At 42.3% G+C, this 17,919-nt stretch overlaps 1 protein-coding gene across 1 annotated transcript in view; it reads left to right on the forward strand.

Annotated features, from left to right (window-relative positions):
* Positions 1–17,919, forward strand: part of SRGAP1 (SLIT-ROBO Rho GTPase activating protein 1) — a 497,889-nt gene that overhangs the window by 397,540 nt on the left and 82,430 nt on the right. The window contains exons 12-14 of the mRNA XM_085653404.1: positions 2,730–2,763; positions 5,116–5,176; positions 16,423–16,500. Of these exons, the coding sequence (XP_085509530.1) occupies positions 2,730–2,763; positions 5,116–5,176; positions 16,423–16,500 (173 nt within the window). The remainder of the gene's footprint in view (positions 1–2,729; positions 2,764–5,115; positions 5,177–16,422; positions 16,501–17,919) is intronic.

Genomic DNA, 17,919 nt, shown 5'->3' on the forward strand with positions numbered 1-17,919 from the left:
AAGAGAGGTGAAGTTGTGAAAGAGCAGTAGAGGGGCGGGATTGAGAGGTTTATAGCGATAGAGAAAAGCTAGACATAGGGGAGGTAGAGAGAGTTGAGATAAAAATAGAGGATAAATAGAGATCTAGAGCTAAAGAGAAAGGACGGATTGAAGGAATTGGAGAAAGTGAGGCGAGAGAGAAAATAAAAAAAGTTAACTACCACCGTCTGACAGTGCAAAGGTTAAAGATGGGGATGCCATTTATGCCCAGCTGTCAAATTTAAAAAATATTGTTTTTATGCACACAGTTATCACTTTACCAAGGGCCCCTGTAATGTGGAGGGCTGGGCAACTGGCAGCTATGCTCGTCCCTCAAGACAGCTTTGGCTGTTTTTCTGAGCTTTTTGGTTTGATCTTTGAGGAGAAAAACTCTCATGTGTTTAAATGCATCAAACTCTCATGCCTTTAAATGCATCTTTGTTTGAGGGTATTCAATAGAAATTCAATGTCTTCGATAGACACTGTATTTACCACTTATCATCCAGTGGTGACTATCTCATTTGATGTGGACATTCATTTTCTTCACTATGCCTTCACTATGCTTCAAAACGGAATTTTCAAGTTACCTATAGAATTAGGGCAATTCTAGCCTGAAATACATTAAAATGCTTTATGCAGGTAAGTGCAACTTATAGGAGGAAGATAAAAAACTGTGTATGCAGTTTAAATCTTGATGTACAAAGGTCGCTTTGCATATTTTTTTTCTGTGGAGATGTTACTTATGAGTGTGTTAGTTCCACTTGTAACAGACACAGAGAGGACAGTTCCTCAAACAAAGGAAAAAGTGGACCCTAATAGGTGTGGATCACGAGGTCTGACCAGCTGGATCCCAGAGGATCCGAGTGATCAAATCAAGGGCCACCTGAAACCCAGAACTACGAGACACACAGGAGTGCTTGAGATACTGACCTTAGGTAACTTGAGATCTGAGAAGTTCATCTCCAGAAACACCAACGTCTGAAAATCATGCGGAATGTGAATGTTTCTCCTATAAATTATTCCAATATCTGAATTTCAAATGCGTTTTTCATAGGAGATCTAATGTTTGCCATGAATGTTTGTGTCTGAAATGTCCTTGAAATACTCCTCCTGATATATTATACAGTCCAAAGTTTACTTTGTAATTGTATTAATTTTCTGTAGACCTCCACATGTCTTCTCTAAGGTTCAGAATCACAAGAAGGCCAGGCCACTTAGACAATTTAATGTTAAATTGTTCAACAGGGATTTGGAGTTGTTCCTACAGGTATTTAAACCATCTGCACAGCTGGCCCATCGCAGTGTTTTTGCTTTGATGATCTTGGTCTGGCGGACCCAAAAGAGATCGTTGCTTTCTTCTGGCTAACCAATATAACACTTCCTGAAGTCAAAGGGAAAGATGCTCAAGCATTTGTCAGCGAATTCCAGTTTCCTGTTTCGCACAAAATGCTGGCTGTTGGTGTGTAGCTGTGTGTTTGTCTGAAAGCATTGCATTTTGTCTTCAGAAGAGGGCATCTTAAGTACCACAAACATTTACCCGTATGTGACCTTTAAAATCATATGAAGAAGATGCCTCAACTTCAGGCAACACCTGGGGGCTCATGAGGATGTCGGATAGAAAGTCTCCCACTGCAGGTCAGATGCTTTCCGACCGACATCCATGGTTTAAAGTCCGACCATCTAATTACAATGTAGGCGGTCAGAGTTTAAACCGGCCGGTCATTCCGGCTGGCTTCCGACGGGCTCAAGGAGCCCATCAGCTAGTCGGAAACCGCCACATAATCCCTTATGTACAGCATTTCCGCTGTAGGGATTATGATGTCTGTTTCTGAGAGGCTTTCCATGTCGGGCTTTCCCTCAGCAGGGCCCCCATTCTTCAGCAGCCTCCGGTTGGGGGCCTGCCACACGGTGCAAGGATTTACACAAACTCCCATTTCTCAATGGGAGCTTGTGCTGCGGGCTGAAAGGTGCGGTCGCATCATAATACAGTTCTTGGAGCCGCCAACCTGCGATCGGCAGGTTCCTACGCGGAAGCGGTGTCGGGCGGACTCTAGTCCACCAACATCGTAAAATTAGGGCCTTAATATTTTTAGGTACTCTTACCAGGTTATTCGGCTCCAAGAGTCCTGATAAGTCTGTCTTTCTGGCCTTCTTATAATGTAAATAAAGGAACTTGCCCCTCTCCCTGAAAGCAACAGTCTTGGCTTGCCCTGGGACTCCTTCAACAGCTTTTAAAGCCTACTTTTGGAGAAAGTTTTATTATAGTTTTCAAACATATGTTTTTAAAACTGTATAGGGTATTGAAACCAAGCTCCAGAAAGTTTCATTTACAACAGAATATTAGAAGGATTTCAAAAATTGAGACGGAATGTTTTTTTAAAGTGTCCTGAAGTCAGCAGAACAAGACATTTCTTATTTCTGTGTCGTAAAAAAGGACACATATGATAGGGAAAGCCCCTTAAGGATAACTGTGAACTGGTGATATTTTGTAAACTGTGCCGTAGAAATGAAAGCAACTGTATTAGGATGGGACATGATTTCTATTGTATTTCATGGTCCACAGGCGATTAAGTCAATTTCCCTTGACTTAAGGAAACTGTTATATTTTGCAAATGTGCAATATATATAGAACTTTTCTTTTTGTTCTGCATCTGTTCTGTATTTACTCACTGCTTTATTTTCTCTCCCTTTGTTCCTAAACATGCACACAGCCGGGGACGAAGAAACTCGCATGCCAGACACCAGGTATTGTGATTGTGGTTAACAGGCTTTACAGTTCATGCTTTCTGTTACTCGCCGTGCTTTTTGGTAAATATTAGTGCACACCGTAGGAAGAAATATATGGATTCAGATTTGTAGTTCATACATATTTTAGACATTACTTCTCAATTAAATTGGTGAGTGTCTCGGTTCCCATATGTGTTCAGAGAGTGTAGTCTAATCCCTCTTTACAATGACTCAGTGAAGCATGGGCCACAGTTTATGATGCACCGGCCCTGTCCTCCTCCAGTTACATGACAATACATAAACCATGTGGATCAGCCATTCATTTGCATCGCCTTTTTTACAATGTAAATATTTTACTGCTTTGCTCTCATATGCATTTGCCAATTCCTTAGGACGGGCTCAACATAAATAGCTCGCCAATAACATGGTGTTTTTTCTGAATATCATTGATGTACACAAACATGACTAAAAACATATTTAAACTGTAATTTTAAATGTGGAATTTGCATTAAAGCGTTCTTATAAGATATGTTTTTTTGATGACCAAGAAATAGGATTGAATTGTGCAATACCTGAGAATATGGCACAATTGGGTACTATATTTATACCTTGTGTGTGCAATCATGAGAGGGGACACCGTAATCACATCAGCACACCTGTGCTTCTAGAGGAACAGTCCCACAGGCTGCTTGGACCCGTCCAAGCAGGGCAAAGCAGCGAGTGTCTCCAGACGCATTAAAGTGCCTCTGGGCACTTTCAGTAAATGTTGGGGCTTTATTTCCCACTTTGTTAGTTTTCTATTAAATTGATAGGTCATGGTTCTAAGTGAATTGTTATACGAAATTTTATACGAACCATATAACTAATCCTATAAATGTAATTATCATACTATTCACTTATGTTGCATCACAAGCTCCGTAGCTATGCCCTGGCGACTGATCAGCTGAAAACAGTTGACTGTGCCATATGATAAAAATCAAGTATTGTCAAATCCCAGTTATATAACAGGAAAGATCAAATATGCTATGGAGAGCAGAAATTGACTCATTTGTTTGCCACAGAAACTGGAGTACTGGGTTCTACTCCGTCTGTCACTGCGTGCGAGTCTGAGTGCATCAGGTCATCTCGATGCGTTTCAATCAGATATCTCTTAGGACTGCACATGCTCAGGATGGAACGTGTCCAAAACCAGACCCACAAGAGAGCAGCTGCAACGATTCAAATGACGGCCAAGTTCCTAACGTTCACAATCAATAACAAGTTCTGTGCATAAACTGATGGAAGAAACTGTATACATTGGCCTTTATAAAAGTAATTGAAGTCCTGTCAGTGGGGTTACCGTAAATACTGGAGAAGCGTGGCAAGCATGGTTCCACAATAACACGCCTCACACTTGAGACTGTAATAATTCACTGAAGGCTATATACCACATCCGGTCCTGCCAAACTTAAACTGACACTTTTTAAACTGCGTCAAGTTGCTTCAGAGTAATTTTCTCGTCGGAACTTTTTTTGTCTCGTTGCAATGAAGAAACTTGCGTGCTGTGCTATTTTATACATCTGCAATCACCCCGGCTCCGTGTTTTGCCCTGCCTATATTCCAGCACCACTCGAAAACATTGCCCAAAATAGAGATGGCGCGTTCTTTTATTCAGGGCATTTGGCATTCGCTCCGTACACGGCAGCACAACACGGTCATTTGGCAGTGCGCTCGGAGGCGCTTGTTGCGGCTTCCTTCGCCCGGATTGTAAACCGTATTGTCCTCGGCTCGTTTCTGAATCGACGCACTTCCGTCCTGCCGGCTTTCCGTACTTGACACCGTTTGCATGGGAACAATGTGCGCCCCGCGCGGTTTGCCATTAGCATTCCGTCCTCCCAACACTCCCATTTTGCAAATGTGTGACTGCGATGAAAGATGCAGCATCCCTCATTAGTTCCGGTGAAAACTCTATGACCCAATCTCGTTTCCACAAATGTGCAAGTCTCCAGTAAACTGCGCGAGCCCCATTGTCGGATTGGCTTAATTGGTGACAGCTGCAGGATGCTCGTCGTTTTCGTTGCCAAACCCTCTCCTGGTCCAAGCCCGCCTTCCGTTGGCTTCTCATCTGTGGTATTATTTGGGTCACAGGCATCCTTGAATAGCTGATGATGTTTGCAAAGTTGTATAATTAGCAATGTCAGATGGTGCATCAAGTAATAATTAGCATTTTTTTGTTTAGGAATCTAAGAAAGCTAATGGCAGGGTTTATAGGTGGCCTGAAAAATCTTACCTTTGGGCAACTGTATCTTGTTGTGTCAGTGAAATAATACAACTCTGTCCTGTTTTTATAATCCTTTTGTGTGTGAAATACATTTTCATTCATTTCCCCAGGATTCAGGACAAGTCATTCCCCGGATTGTGGAAAGCTGTATTCGATTCATTAATCTGTATGGTGAGTTTGTTTTAAAATTCACGTTTTAGTCCAGTTTATTTATTTGTACTTGTTACATTTATATTTTTCTATTAAACCTTAAGTACCACCTTACAAGACTTTTTTGTCACTTAAGCTGGCACTTGCAAATGCAGCTATTACCTTCTTCAAACCGTTTCAACTCAGGCAAAACACACCTGGTTATAAACAAAACTTCATAGCCTACTCACCTGTCATTTTTTAAATCAGCAGGATCAGAAACTACACTCCAGCCTCTGCAATGCATGTGAAAGTGACAAACTGCAGGCCAGCTGAGATTCCATAGGTTGATATAAGAGCCTAAATTTGGAAAAAGAAAGTACATGGTGTACCAAACATATTTATTTGTTTCCGCCTACAGACAGTTTTTGCCATCTGTTGTCGTACAACTGATTGTGGACAATAGTGGTACTTACTCTGGGCGTTGGGTCAGCCCATTGCTTATAATTGGCTGGCTTTCTTGTCATTCACATCTGCCTGCTTCTTATTCGGTGGCTACCCTCGTCCATCTTGCGTCTCTCTCTCGCCTGGAGCATTCCAAATTTACTTGTGTCCTTTTACTGCTCAATTTTAGAGAGCTACTTTCTCTTTTGTTTTAAGTACTCCATGGGGGTTCATGTGTTTTCCTGCTGTCTTGCTAGTGTGCGTCTCTTCACCCCTCCGCACTCTGTGTTGCTGTCAGTCACTCATGTGCTTCTCCCCTGCAGTCCTCTGTGATGCTTCCACCCTCATGTGCTTCTCCCCCAAATCCACGGCTCTCGCCTGTTTGCTTCCCTCTGTGCTCCATGTTGCCCTCTCATAAGCCTTTGCCTTGCTCAACCCCCTTGTAGTTCCCTGCACAAGCACTCCCTGTGTTGCTTCTGTTACCCCATGCCTTTCATGTTGCTTCCAGCCCTTTGTGTTGCTTCTCTCACACCCCCAAAAATATGCTTTCACATGCTTTTTCTTTTTGTTTACCAATCAAACTTGGATCAGTTAAAAAAAAATAAAAAAATAAAAATGAGTGCAGCATTTTTTTTTAGGTACGCACAAAGTAATGGGGGTGGCTGCATCATAGGATTTGAAAAAAAGTCTTCTTTAGCCATGTTGCACATAGAAGAACAATTGATGGACAGAATGCAGAACAATGTCATTCACCCCAGTACAGAGATCTAGGCCTAAATTCATTGTTTTTTTGCTCCCCATGCCATTCCAGGTTGAACCCACCCATATGCAAATCAGTGCGCCCAATGGGAACAGTCCAGCTTGAACTGCCAGGCCAGGCCCTCCCTGGACTGGGAACAAGCATCCTAGAACCGGTTTTGGGGTTTCACCCCTCATCAGCCGGGATAGCTGGACTCCAGTGGCATGGAGAGCACAGGACCCACGTCTGGGCATACCCGTCCCACTCGGGGTGACAAATGCAAATGATGGACAGAATGCAGAACAATGTCATACATTCACCCCAGTACAGAGATCTGGGCCTAAATCCATCCTTTGTTTGCTCCCCCTGCCATTCCAGTTTGAACCCAGCCATATATATTTATTTAGAGTTTTATAGAGCGTGAACGTGACCCGTTAGGGTATCAGAGCTCTTTACAGGGATAACACGTTGTATACAAGTTTTAAATAGACAATAAAAATAAATATGGATAGAAGGAAGTGACTACACTTGGAAATAACAGGGTGTATACAGAGCAGCGAACATGAGAGCATTATGCAGAGATATCCAGCAATTGCATTTGAGGGATTAACAGGTCAAAGACAAGAGCGACCAAGCAGTCAAGAATCTAGCAGAAAACATGAAGCAATGCCGCTGAGCGGTGTGCGCAAAGAATTAGATTTATGGGAGGAACTTGCCCATTAGGAAGGTTTTAGCTTCCTTTTAAAAAATTGACAGAGAAGGTATTCTTCTGATGAAAGACTGCAGCGAGTTCCAGATTCTTGGAGCGGCCCCCAGAGAAGGCACGATTGTACGTTTTTTCCTATCGGAAGCAGGGTGGTTGGAGCACACAGTCTCTGGTGGATCGCGAGTTTCTGGCTCCTCCAGAAACCATGATTTTCTGAGTGAGATATGCAGGGGGTTTTGTGTGTAGCACTTTGTGCATGATTCATGCCAGTTTGAGTTGGATTCTAGCTTCTAGAGCAAGCCAGTTCAGTGCCTTTAGGTGCGGTGAGATGTGGTCCAATATTTTTGAGCCTGTTAAGGGTCTAGCAGCGGCGTTGAGGCAAGCTTTTAGGGGGCTGTGGAGATCTTGGGTAGTCCAGATAGGGTTGAGCATCCATATTCAATTCTGGAGATAACTAATGCCCAAACTGCCATTTTTAGGTCTGAAGCATCAAGGAAAGGTTTTAGTTTCCTCAGGTAGCGCAGGTGAAACCTAGCAGTTTTGGCCATCGAGTTAATGTTGTCTCCCATATTCAGGTTGCTGTCCAGGGTTATACCGAGAGATTTGGCAGATTCCACTATGGTCTTTGTGCAGGTCAGTGCTGTGATCGACTTAGTCCATTCCAGAATGTCAGTGGAACCTTTAGGGGGAGAGATTAGATGGAACTCTGTTTTTTGTGCATTTAGTTTGAGCTGGTTGCTGGCGAGCCATTGAACAGTTAGCTTTAGAGCCTCATTCAAAGAGCTGATTCCCTCTAGTGATGAGATTGTGATATAGAGCTGATTATTATCAACATACATGTGGAAGGAGATGTTGGTGATGCGTAGTATTTCAGCTAACAGGTCAAGGTAGATATTGAAGAGGGTTGGGGAAAGATTTGAGCCTTTGGGGACTCAATTGTTATCGGGGAAGGAGCAGATAGATTGCTGTTGACGAAGAATCTCTGGGAGCGGTTCCGGAGAAAGGATCCAAACCATTCGAGAACGGTTCCCCCTAATCCCATTGTGTTCAAGTAGTTTCTCGTGGTTGACTGCGTCAAATGCCGAGGATAAATCCAGTAGAATTGAGAGATATGTTTTGCCTTGGTCAAGGGCTTGAAGAGCGTTGTCTACAATATAGAGAATAATAGTTTCCGTACTGTGCCCAGGCCTGAATCTAGATTGGAATTCGTCTAACAGGTTGAAATTGGTGATGTGTTGGCTCAGTTGAAGTTGCACACATTTCTCCAGTGTAGTGTAGTTCCTATATCCCTTTTAGGCTCTGCGCATTGGAATAACATACACTATAGATTTGACATAGGACTAAGGTCAGTATGTCTCTATCGAGTATATTAAACTTAATTACTTGTGTGTGCCATCTAACTCAGAGGTCACTAGAAACTTCTCGCGAATACAAGAAGGGATTAGTCTATGACAACCGCATAAACATGACAACTTTGTTTCCTTTAGAATCGGAACAGTCTCAGAATCGTGGAAACAATAGATGACCGTTTCACTCAGTCAATCGTGCATGCTTCGTTTCTACAGAGTTGCACAGAAATAGAGAGACAGGCGTTTCAATAAAAGGGTTTATTGAACAATCTTATTTCTCATGCAAGAGATATGAATTGCTACCATCGTAAGACAGACTGCGAAGTACAATATGTACGAGGTTAGCAGTAAGATAAAATAATACTGCATTAGCATGGTTTGTAGCTATGACATATATTAATCAAAATACATACATAAATAACATAAGCTAAAATGTGATACTCATCTGATGCTTCTAAATTGTTCTACCCCAGTGTACCAAACCTAAGTGCAGTACGAGATTTGAAGTAGGTGCCATCTCTAAAGTATAGCTAGCTATATTTCAGTTTAGCCAAGAGTTGCCAAAAGTTTCTCTAAGTTCTAGTCAGCTCCATACCTGAGAATGAGAGAGGTTGGAATCTCTTTTCTGGACTCGATAGTCTAACCCCCCACAAGGGAAGTCAGAGAGCACCAGAGCTGGATTTTCTGTAAGGAGGATGGCAGCGTCAGTGCATCAGGCTGGAACTCGATCTCCTTCCGAACTTGCCGTGGCGAACCGCGTAGTCTGGGTTGGATCGAATCCTCCGGGAACCGCAATTTGCCAGGGCAAGTGCTGGTATATTTATACCTTGAAGGTGTCTAGGAATGCCAGTATTGATGTAAAAGTCGGGCAGAGGAACGCCAATGAATGAACCCCTAAGGAAAAGATGTTCATGCATACTTAATGAGTTCTTGGAGAAATCAATATTCAAGCTGAGGGAAATTCCTAAAGGCTTAAGGGTCTGGTTTTCCAAGAATTCGTTGTGATGTGGATGGACGGATATAGGTGGCCATGCCTGTATTTGGTTTGTACGGACAATGTCTAAATAAGGGCCGGATTTCTATGTCCAAATAAGGGCAATGTGAATTGTACCTGTATAAGGGCATAAATCGGGAAACTTGTATACAGAATCTAAATCTGCACACAACACCAGAACTTTTGCTAGAAGTGAAATATTGGTTATTGTTCTGAAACTGTCTGGAATAGCAGGATTCAAGGTGTTTTTTTTTTTTTTTTTTGGGATGACTTGACCGGTTTTTAGAGAGTTAGGTATGGACCCTTGTAGTAGGGAAGCGTTGATTATTGTAGTCCAAACGGGAATGATAAATGGGTAGTTGGAGGCCAAGTAGTTGGGAGTGAGTGGGTCATTAAAGTGGTTATTCTGTTTTAAGGAGGATAGAATTTTCTAGATGGAATGATCGTCATATAACTTGAAGTTGGACCAGTGTGTTTGGTTTTTGGGTGTTGCCTGGGGGGGATGAGAACAGAGATGGGTCCTGGCAGAAGGAGGTCGGATGTTGGTGGCGAAGTTAAGATTGTTTCCTAGGGAGTTAATTTTGGCTGTAAAGAAGGAGGTTATTAGAGATTTTGTAGTTTCTTCGGAGGTTTTAGCCAGGTTGTTAAGATTGGTTTTTGAACATTTCAAAGAGCTTACCGGGTCTGTTCTTAGTGTTTTCCATTTCCGATCTAAACAACTCTATTTTAAAATGTAGGATCTTTCTGTTGTATAAATTTCTGGTTTGTTGGAGAAGTTTTAATTAGGAGGCTGAGGGTTGCTGTCTCCAGGTTCTTTCTGTTAGCCAGAGAACCCTCCTTTCATTGTTGAGGGATCCGTTGAACCAGGGGGTTTGTCTTTGCTTTGGGATCTTTTTAGCTTTTGCGGGGCAAGATCATCAATTATGTTAGACATAGTTGAGTTGCAGTGCTCTGTGAGGTCGTTGACCTTTGATAGATTTGGAAGCAGGTGGGTCACTTTCGCAACGTGCAGGGTCAAGACTAATTTGCATGTGGCTGGGTTCAAACTGAAATGGCATGGGGAGCAAAAAAACGATGGATTTAGACCCAGATCTCTGTACTGGAGTGAATGTATGACATTGTTCTGCGTTCTGTCCATCAGTTATTCTTTTTGCACATAGCAGATGTCACGAGTGATGTAATATGTGGAGTAATTAGCAGTGCATGGCGAGGGCCTGAGTGATAGTTACCTTAGGGAACGAGTTATAGTTACTCGAGATAACTATAACTGGTGAATTTCTGTGTGTTGTTTTTAATTTAAAACATTGTTACTAAACATTTCCCCTAACTATAGCATCACTGTAATCTTTTCAGTGAATTTCTAAGGTTTTAATCTTTTAAACAAAAACACCTAACTAGAACGTTAATTTAGCCTTGGTTTTTGGAGTGAATCCCTCTATTTTTTCTAACATAAAGTAATATTTTATTACCATACGTAAAGTCAACAATCCTTCGGTCGTGCACCACAGAACCACAGTGTTGGCCACAGGGCCTGGTGGCAAACATTCCATAGGCAGCCAGGGCTTGGGCTGGTTGGCAACAGGAATTGGCCTACCACCAGGCCGTGTGCCCAAACCCCTAGCAGACTGCCAACCCCACGCCAAACACAGCATTTGGCATGTGCAGCATGGGGTTGGCCTTCGGGCACCGGGAACCCCAATACCTGAGGCCAAACATATATTTTAAGTGGAGGGAGAATGCCTACCCCTACCCAAGTCTTATTAGGTTCCAGGGATCCCACTCCCGGGACCAAATGCATATAAAAAAGGGGAGGGGCCCCATGGCCCCCCTCCCTGAGCCTTAATAGACACAGGGGATCCCATCCTCTAGGGCCAAACCAATAACAAAGGGGAGGGAGGGGCCGTGTGTCCCTCTCTCTTCGAGCCTTTATGGACCCCGAGGACCCTACCCGGGCCTTTTTCTGTTTAAAAGGGGAGGTGGGCTGTACAGGTCCTGGTAACCACATCCCCGGGGCCAAAAGCAAAATAAAAAAGGGGAGGTGGTTGTAGCTCCCTCCCTAAGCCTAATATTTTGGCTCTAGGGACCCCATCCCTCGGGTCAGAGTAATAAATAAAGGAAGGAGGGTGTGCAGACCTGTCTCTCTGCCCCTAAATAGGCACTGGGTACCCCATCCCTTGGGGCCCTAAATGTAAATAAAAGGGGAGGGTGGCCAGGCAGCCCTCCTCCCGAGCTATATTTGGCCCTATGGAACCCATCCCCTTGGGCCCAGTGCATTTATTAAGGGGAGGGGGGCACAGGCCCCCTCTCCCGGAGCTGTTTTCAGCCCGAAGGCCCCATCTCCCAGGGCCCAACGCATTAATTAAGATGAGTAGGGCTCCCCAAGCTTGTTTTGGCCCCAGGGACTCCAGCCTCCGGGGCCTCCATTATTTATAATTGGGTGCCCCTGTGCCAACCTGGAGCACCCACCAAGCACACATGCTGTGGGAGCCAGGATTTCTCCCGCCCGGGGAAAGGGAAGCTGCTCCAGGCGAGAGCCCCTCCTCCCCTTAATAAATAGATTGGACCCTTGGGAATGGGGTCTCACGGCTGAAAACGGCTAGGGGAGTGGGTGGGCCGCACGCCTTCCCCCAAAAAATAATGGCCCTCTGGGATGGGGTCCCTGGGACCCTAAATGGGCTGTGAAGGGGGGGTTATATATATATAAAATAAAATGGCAGCCATCATTTAGCTGTGTTCTTTTTGCCGCAACAAAATGTTCAGATTTTTGTTTTTACATTATGGCCCTAGGGGGTTCCCCCTTGCCCCTGCCATGGGGTCTAAGGGGACAGGGTATCCCTACCCTGCCCCCTTATATATATATATTTGTTTACTTTAGGACAGGGGATGGTACTTAGGCTGAGTATTGGAAAAAGAAATACCGTAGAACAGAATATCCTATCAAGAATATTGAGGGCACAAACATCATGAAGGTAGGTTTCTATAGGTAAGCAAAGTTCTACTATATAGAACTCCACATATATGTACTTTGACGATATATATATATTTTTAAGGTGCGGAGTTAAGAATTGTAAATCTATACTTATCTATTTGCACTTACCTTCTCAATATGTTGGTCCTCGATATTTTTGACATGTTATTATGTCCACCCGCTATTTCTTATTCTGATATTCTGTCAGTGATCCCAGGAGACTAAGTCCCCGAGTTCTGTAATGGCTGCCAGCAATATTTTTCTCATGTCACTGGCAGCCAATTAGAGCGATCGCAGGCTCCTGCCAGAGCGAGATGGCCCAAAGAAAAAAAAGCTCCCTGAGACAATCGGAACGCTCTATTTTTAAATTGCCACTCCTGCAAGACTCCATCGGACCCAACCGGCCAGATATACAAAAAATGTTTAACACAAATTTCTTAAAAACTACTCAACGGATTTACACCAAATCTCAAAAAGCACAATGTGTGGACCAAGATCTAGCTCCCTGCCCCTTTCATTCTCGGACCCGAAATTTTTGTGACGATTCGTGAAACGGCACAAACGTTTATTAGAAAACCAAAAAACACCTTGTCTGTAGGAAAAAGTCCCAACTATAACTACTAAGTGGTGACCGCCACTGAGTAATATGCAAAAATAAAATATATGCAGAGTGACGGAGAGAGAGATTTATTTTTTATATATATTTTATATATATATATATATATATTCACTTAAAAAACCATAGGTTTCACACATGTTATAGTTAGCTGGACATTTCACTCATAAAAAACCAATGAAATTCCCCCGTTATAGTTACTGCAGGCAACTATAACTCACGCGACCGTAATCCTCTGCTGATGCTAATACTGTATTTAGACACTTATTTACCCATGTCTTCTTCCATTAATCTTTAGCTATACATATATTACAAATATTTATTTTTCAGAAAGACACATATGTCATCAGTGATGTAATATCTGACGTCATCAGCAGAGGATTGCGGTCGCGTGAGTTATAGTTGCCTGCAGTAACTATAACGGGGGAATTTCATTGGTTTTTTATGAGTGAAATGTCCAGCTAACTATAACATGTGTGAAACCTATGGTTTTTTAAGTGAATTTACAAGGTTTTTTAAATGCTAATTCCTAACTATAACGTGTGTGAAACCTATGGTTTTTTCAGTGAATTTGTACGGTTTTTTAAATGCTAATTTATTTATGTATTATTTTTTTATATATATTTATTTTACAATAAACTACGTATTAAAATTTTTTTTTGTTTTTTTTGGTTTTCACCCTGCGAATTATTATTTTTTTTTTGTAAATTTTTTTTTTTTTTGTGTGTGTTTTTCAGGGTGCGCGCACTGTGCGCGCACCCCCGCGATTTAAAAAAAAAAAAAAAAATTTTTTTTTGCCTTCGGGGTCCTTCAGGGACCCCCTGACAAAGGCTAGGGGGTCAGGAACTCTCTACCCTGCCCCCTTTTCACGTTCGCCACCTTCCTTTTTCACTCTCGCACTGAAAACAAACAAAATGGCGGCCGACACTTCCTGATTTCGACCGATTCGAACGTTGACTAACATGTAACCACCAATCAGAATTACGCTCGCGCACGTTAGGGTGCTCGCACGGTGCTCGCACGGTGCGCGCACCCTGCGCGCATATAGATATATATATGCTTTTAAATGCTATTTTCTCTGGAAATACTGAACAGATTTACACCAGACCTGCAAAAGGCACTTCCTTGACCTTATGGCTACCTCTCTGCCAAATTTCAAGTAATTCTGTTCAGCCGTTCGGGCTGTAGCTGTGTCTAAAGGTCCTATGGAAAAATGCATGGGAAAAACGCGTTTTGGGACCCCCCTTTTATCTCAGCCCCTGCTTGACGAATCCCCCCGAGACTTTCAGGGTAGGAGCGGAGCGTAGCGCCCCACCTATTTTGAAAAATTCGCGAGGATTCGTCGACCGGCGCCAAAGTTATTCAAAATAGAATGTTGCGGATTTCCTATGGAAACGTGGTCCTAACTATAACTACCTACTGGCAACCGCCAGTAGGTAATATATATATATATATATATATATATATATATATATATATATATATATTCACTGAAAAAACCATAGGTTTCACACATGTTATAGTTAGCGGAAATTTTACTGATTAAAAACCAGTGAAATTGCCCCGTTATAGTTAGTGCTGGCAACTATAACTCACGCGACCGCAATCCTCTGCTGATGCTAATACTGTATTTAGACACTTATTTGCCCATGTCTTCTTCCATACATTTTTAGCTATACATATATTACAAATATTTTTTTTTCATAAAGACACATATGTCATCAGCAGAAGATTGCGGTCGCGTGAGTTATAGTTGCCAGCACTAACTATAACGGGGCAATTTCACTGGTTTTTTATCAGTAAAATTTCCGCTAACTATAACATGTGTGAAACCTATGGTTTTTTCAGTGAATTTGCAAGGTTTTTTAAATGCTAATTCCTAACTATAACGTGTGTGAAACCTATGGTTTTTTCAGTGAATTTGTACGGTTTTTTAAATGCTAAGTTACTTTACGCCATTCGAGGCGTGCGCGCCCACTTAACGCAGTTCGTTCCGTGCACGGTTTTTATCAACTTTAATAAGCCCTGTACATTTGGTGGCCTTCGGCCACCAAAAGCACAGGGGGTGGGGTCAATGTGGATAGTGTTTTTTTTATTTCGATTTTATAATTTCATGTTGCCAAAATTTAGTTTTTTTAACCTTTTAATAAGCCCTGTACATTTGGTGGCCTACGGCCACCAAAAGCACAGGGGGTGGGGTAAGTGTGGATAGTGTTTTTTTTTTTTTAGTTTTTTTTTACCGTACGCTTACGGTAAGCGTACGGTAAGCGTACTCGGCGAAATTGCCGAAAAAAAAATACAACCGTTTTTGCTCTTGGGGGATGTTTGGGGACTCCCTCAACATGACTATGTGGGAGGGAGTTGTCAAAACAGCCCCGTAACATGTTTTTGGCCATCTTGTTTGATAAACAACACTCCGTGCGAGAGACAAAATGGCGGCCGCCGCTTCCTGGTTTCGGCCGATTCGAATGTTTACTAAGATCTAAGAGCCAATCAGAATCGCGCTCGCGCACGCCACCGTACGCTTACGGTAAGCGTACCGTAAGCGGGCTCAGATATATATATTGATTTAAAGGCTATTTTCTCAGAATCTACTGAACAGATTTACACCAAACCTACAAAAGGCACTTCCTTGACCTAGGGACTACCTCTCTGCCAAATTTCTAGTAATTCTGTTCAGCCGTTCGGGCTGTAGCTCGTTCTAAAGGTCCTATGGAAAAATGCATGGGAAAAACGCGTTTTGGGACCCCCCTTTTATCTCAGCCCCCGCTTGACGAATCCCCCCGAGACTTTCAGGGTAGGAGCGGAGCGTAGCGCCCCACCTATTTTGAGAAATTCGCGAGGATTCATCGACCGGCGCCAAAGTTATTCAAAATAGAATGTTGAGGTTTTCCTATGGAAAAGGGGTCCTAACTATAACTACCTACTGGCGAACGCCAGTAGGTAATATATATATATATATATATATATATATATATATATATATATATAGTTTTTTCAAATCATGAATAGTGAAGTTATATTGCAATGACTCATCAACTATTGTGAGCATACATTGATTTATTCGAGTAATTAAATTTGTATACTTTATATGATTATATATTTTCAACAGTGAAATAAACTAAATAAAAAAATTACAATTAAAAAGCAATCTTGGAATGTTTACTTTTAATAGTTTGTTTTCTTTTGGATCAAATGGAAACCAATACTTAAATTCACAGATTTTTCACATATCTTATCAATGTAGGAAACATGTTGACTATGTAGCATCCTTAATAGTGAAAGATTCTTCTTTTTTTTTTTTTATACAAAAAGGGGGCTAAATGATTTTGCTAAATAAAAGTGAAATATAAGGTATCTCATATTTTATGTGATTAAAACAGCTACTGAATGGTGATAAATGCCTTGTAACTTCTATCAACTGAGCTTAAATATTTGTATGTGTTCTCATTTTCTCCTTTTTTTCCTTTAGGACTCCAGCATCAAGGAATATTCAGAGTGTCAGGCTCCCAGGTGGAAGTCAATGATACTAAAAATGCATTTGAGAGAGGTAACTGAAATGGGAGAATTAGTTCAGCTCTAGCTTTGTAAAACATCTTGTTTTTGTTATTTTTACTAAAGCGGCTAGAAGACTTTCACCATGTGCAGACCTTACTCTGACAGCACTTACTAGAAGTCATGAGGATTTTTCTAAATGTATAGATGCATAGGGTCCTAAAAACCTCTTAGTACCCCATAGCACTACACACTCCAGATCCCTACAAACTCCTTACTAGTCCTATACACTGCCCTTCCCGAACCCTAAAAATACTTACTAACTCTATACACTACCCATCCTGAAGCCAAAAATGATGTACTACCCTATACACTGTCCATCCCTGAGCACATAAACGCCAAACTACCAGTCAAAACTACCCATACTTAACGGCTAAATATCCTTTACTATCTATGTATACTAACTATGCCCCAGCACTAAAATCATCTTACTACCCCTAAACACGAATAATAAAAGGAGAAAATATTGAACGAAGTCCTGAACCCACACTCCTCAAGGAGCTGCGCTTCCACCCCGAGGGAGCCTTTTGACTGCTTGGTCACAGCTACCACTGTGAGTCGCATGCAGAAGGGGTACTTGGCCCAGTTGCTCAGGATCGATAGTAAGTAGAGCTCCAGGACATCAGGAGTAAAAGGCCTCAACCGCCATGGTTGGGCCCAGTAGCTCCTGCATGCCTCATGACCCTCTGAAAGGGGTGATGACATATGGTAAATCACCGATGGAACTGTGGGGACTAAATGGTCCCTAGAAGTTACCCTTATCAACACCGCACCAAAATTGAGGCTCTCCAGGTTCAGTGAAGGCTCTTAGGACATTCACTGGGATGGTGTGGACGACAGGTGAGGGCCTGCATAGTTGCATTTTGTTCTTTGAGAATTTAGACGTGTGATAATCCGAGTCTGCAAATCAGCGGTGAGTGTAGCAAGGGGCTGAACATGCACTAGAACATTTGGTTGACTGTACCCCTACCTTTTGGATAATGTGTAGGTATTTGCACCCATACCCTACTTTCTCCTGCAACAATGAATTATATGCTAGTTTAATGTGTCATGTGTCATTAGGGTGTTTGGGGCAACCAAGAGATTCGTAAGAAAGTCCTGTCTACTTCTTCGGCATGCCAAGAAGAAATGGACTAGAAAATGTTTCTGGTAAAACATCAGTCGTCGGTTCTGCACTTTTGCAGCCAATACATCCTCACAGCAAACCGAGGCCTATTTTAGAATGACAAATTAGATACTCTCAGTGGTGGGCTTTTTCACGTCTACTGCCAAATAATAAAAAAACCTGTAAAAATACAGTAAGAAGAGGGTGGAGTAAGAAAATGTAACACACCATGGGTGTGATGGGGCAAAAATGGCCAAAAAGAGTGAGGGAGGGAGGAGAATTCCCCGTACATCTGAAATTATTGAGACC

This window comes from Triturus cristatus, chromosome 4_1 (assembly GCF_964204655.1).
Source record: "Triturus cristatus chromosome 4_1, aTriCri1.1, whole genome shotgun sequence".
NCBI lineage: Eukaryota > Metazoa > Chordata > Amphibia > Caudata > Salamandridae > Triturus > Triturus cristatus.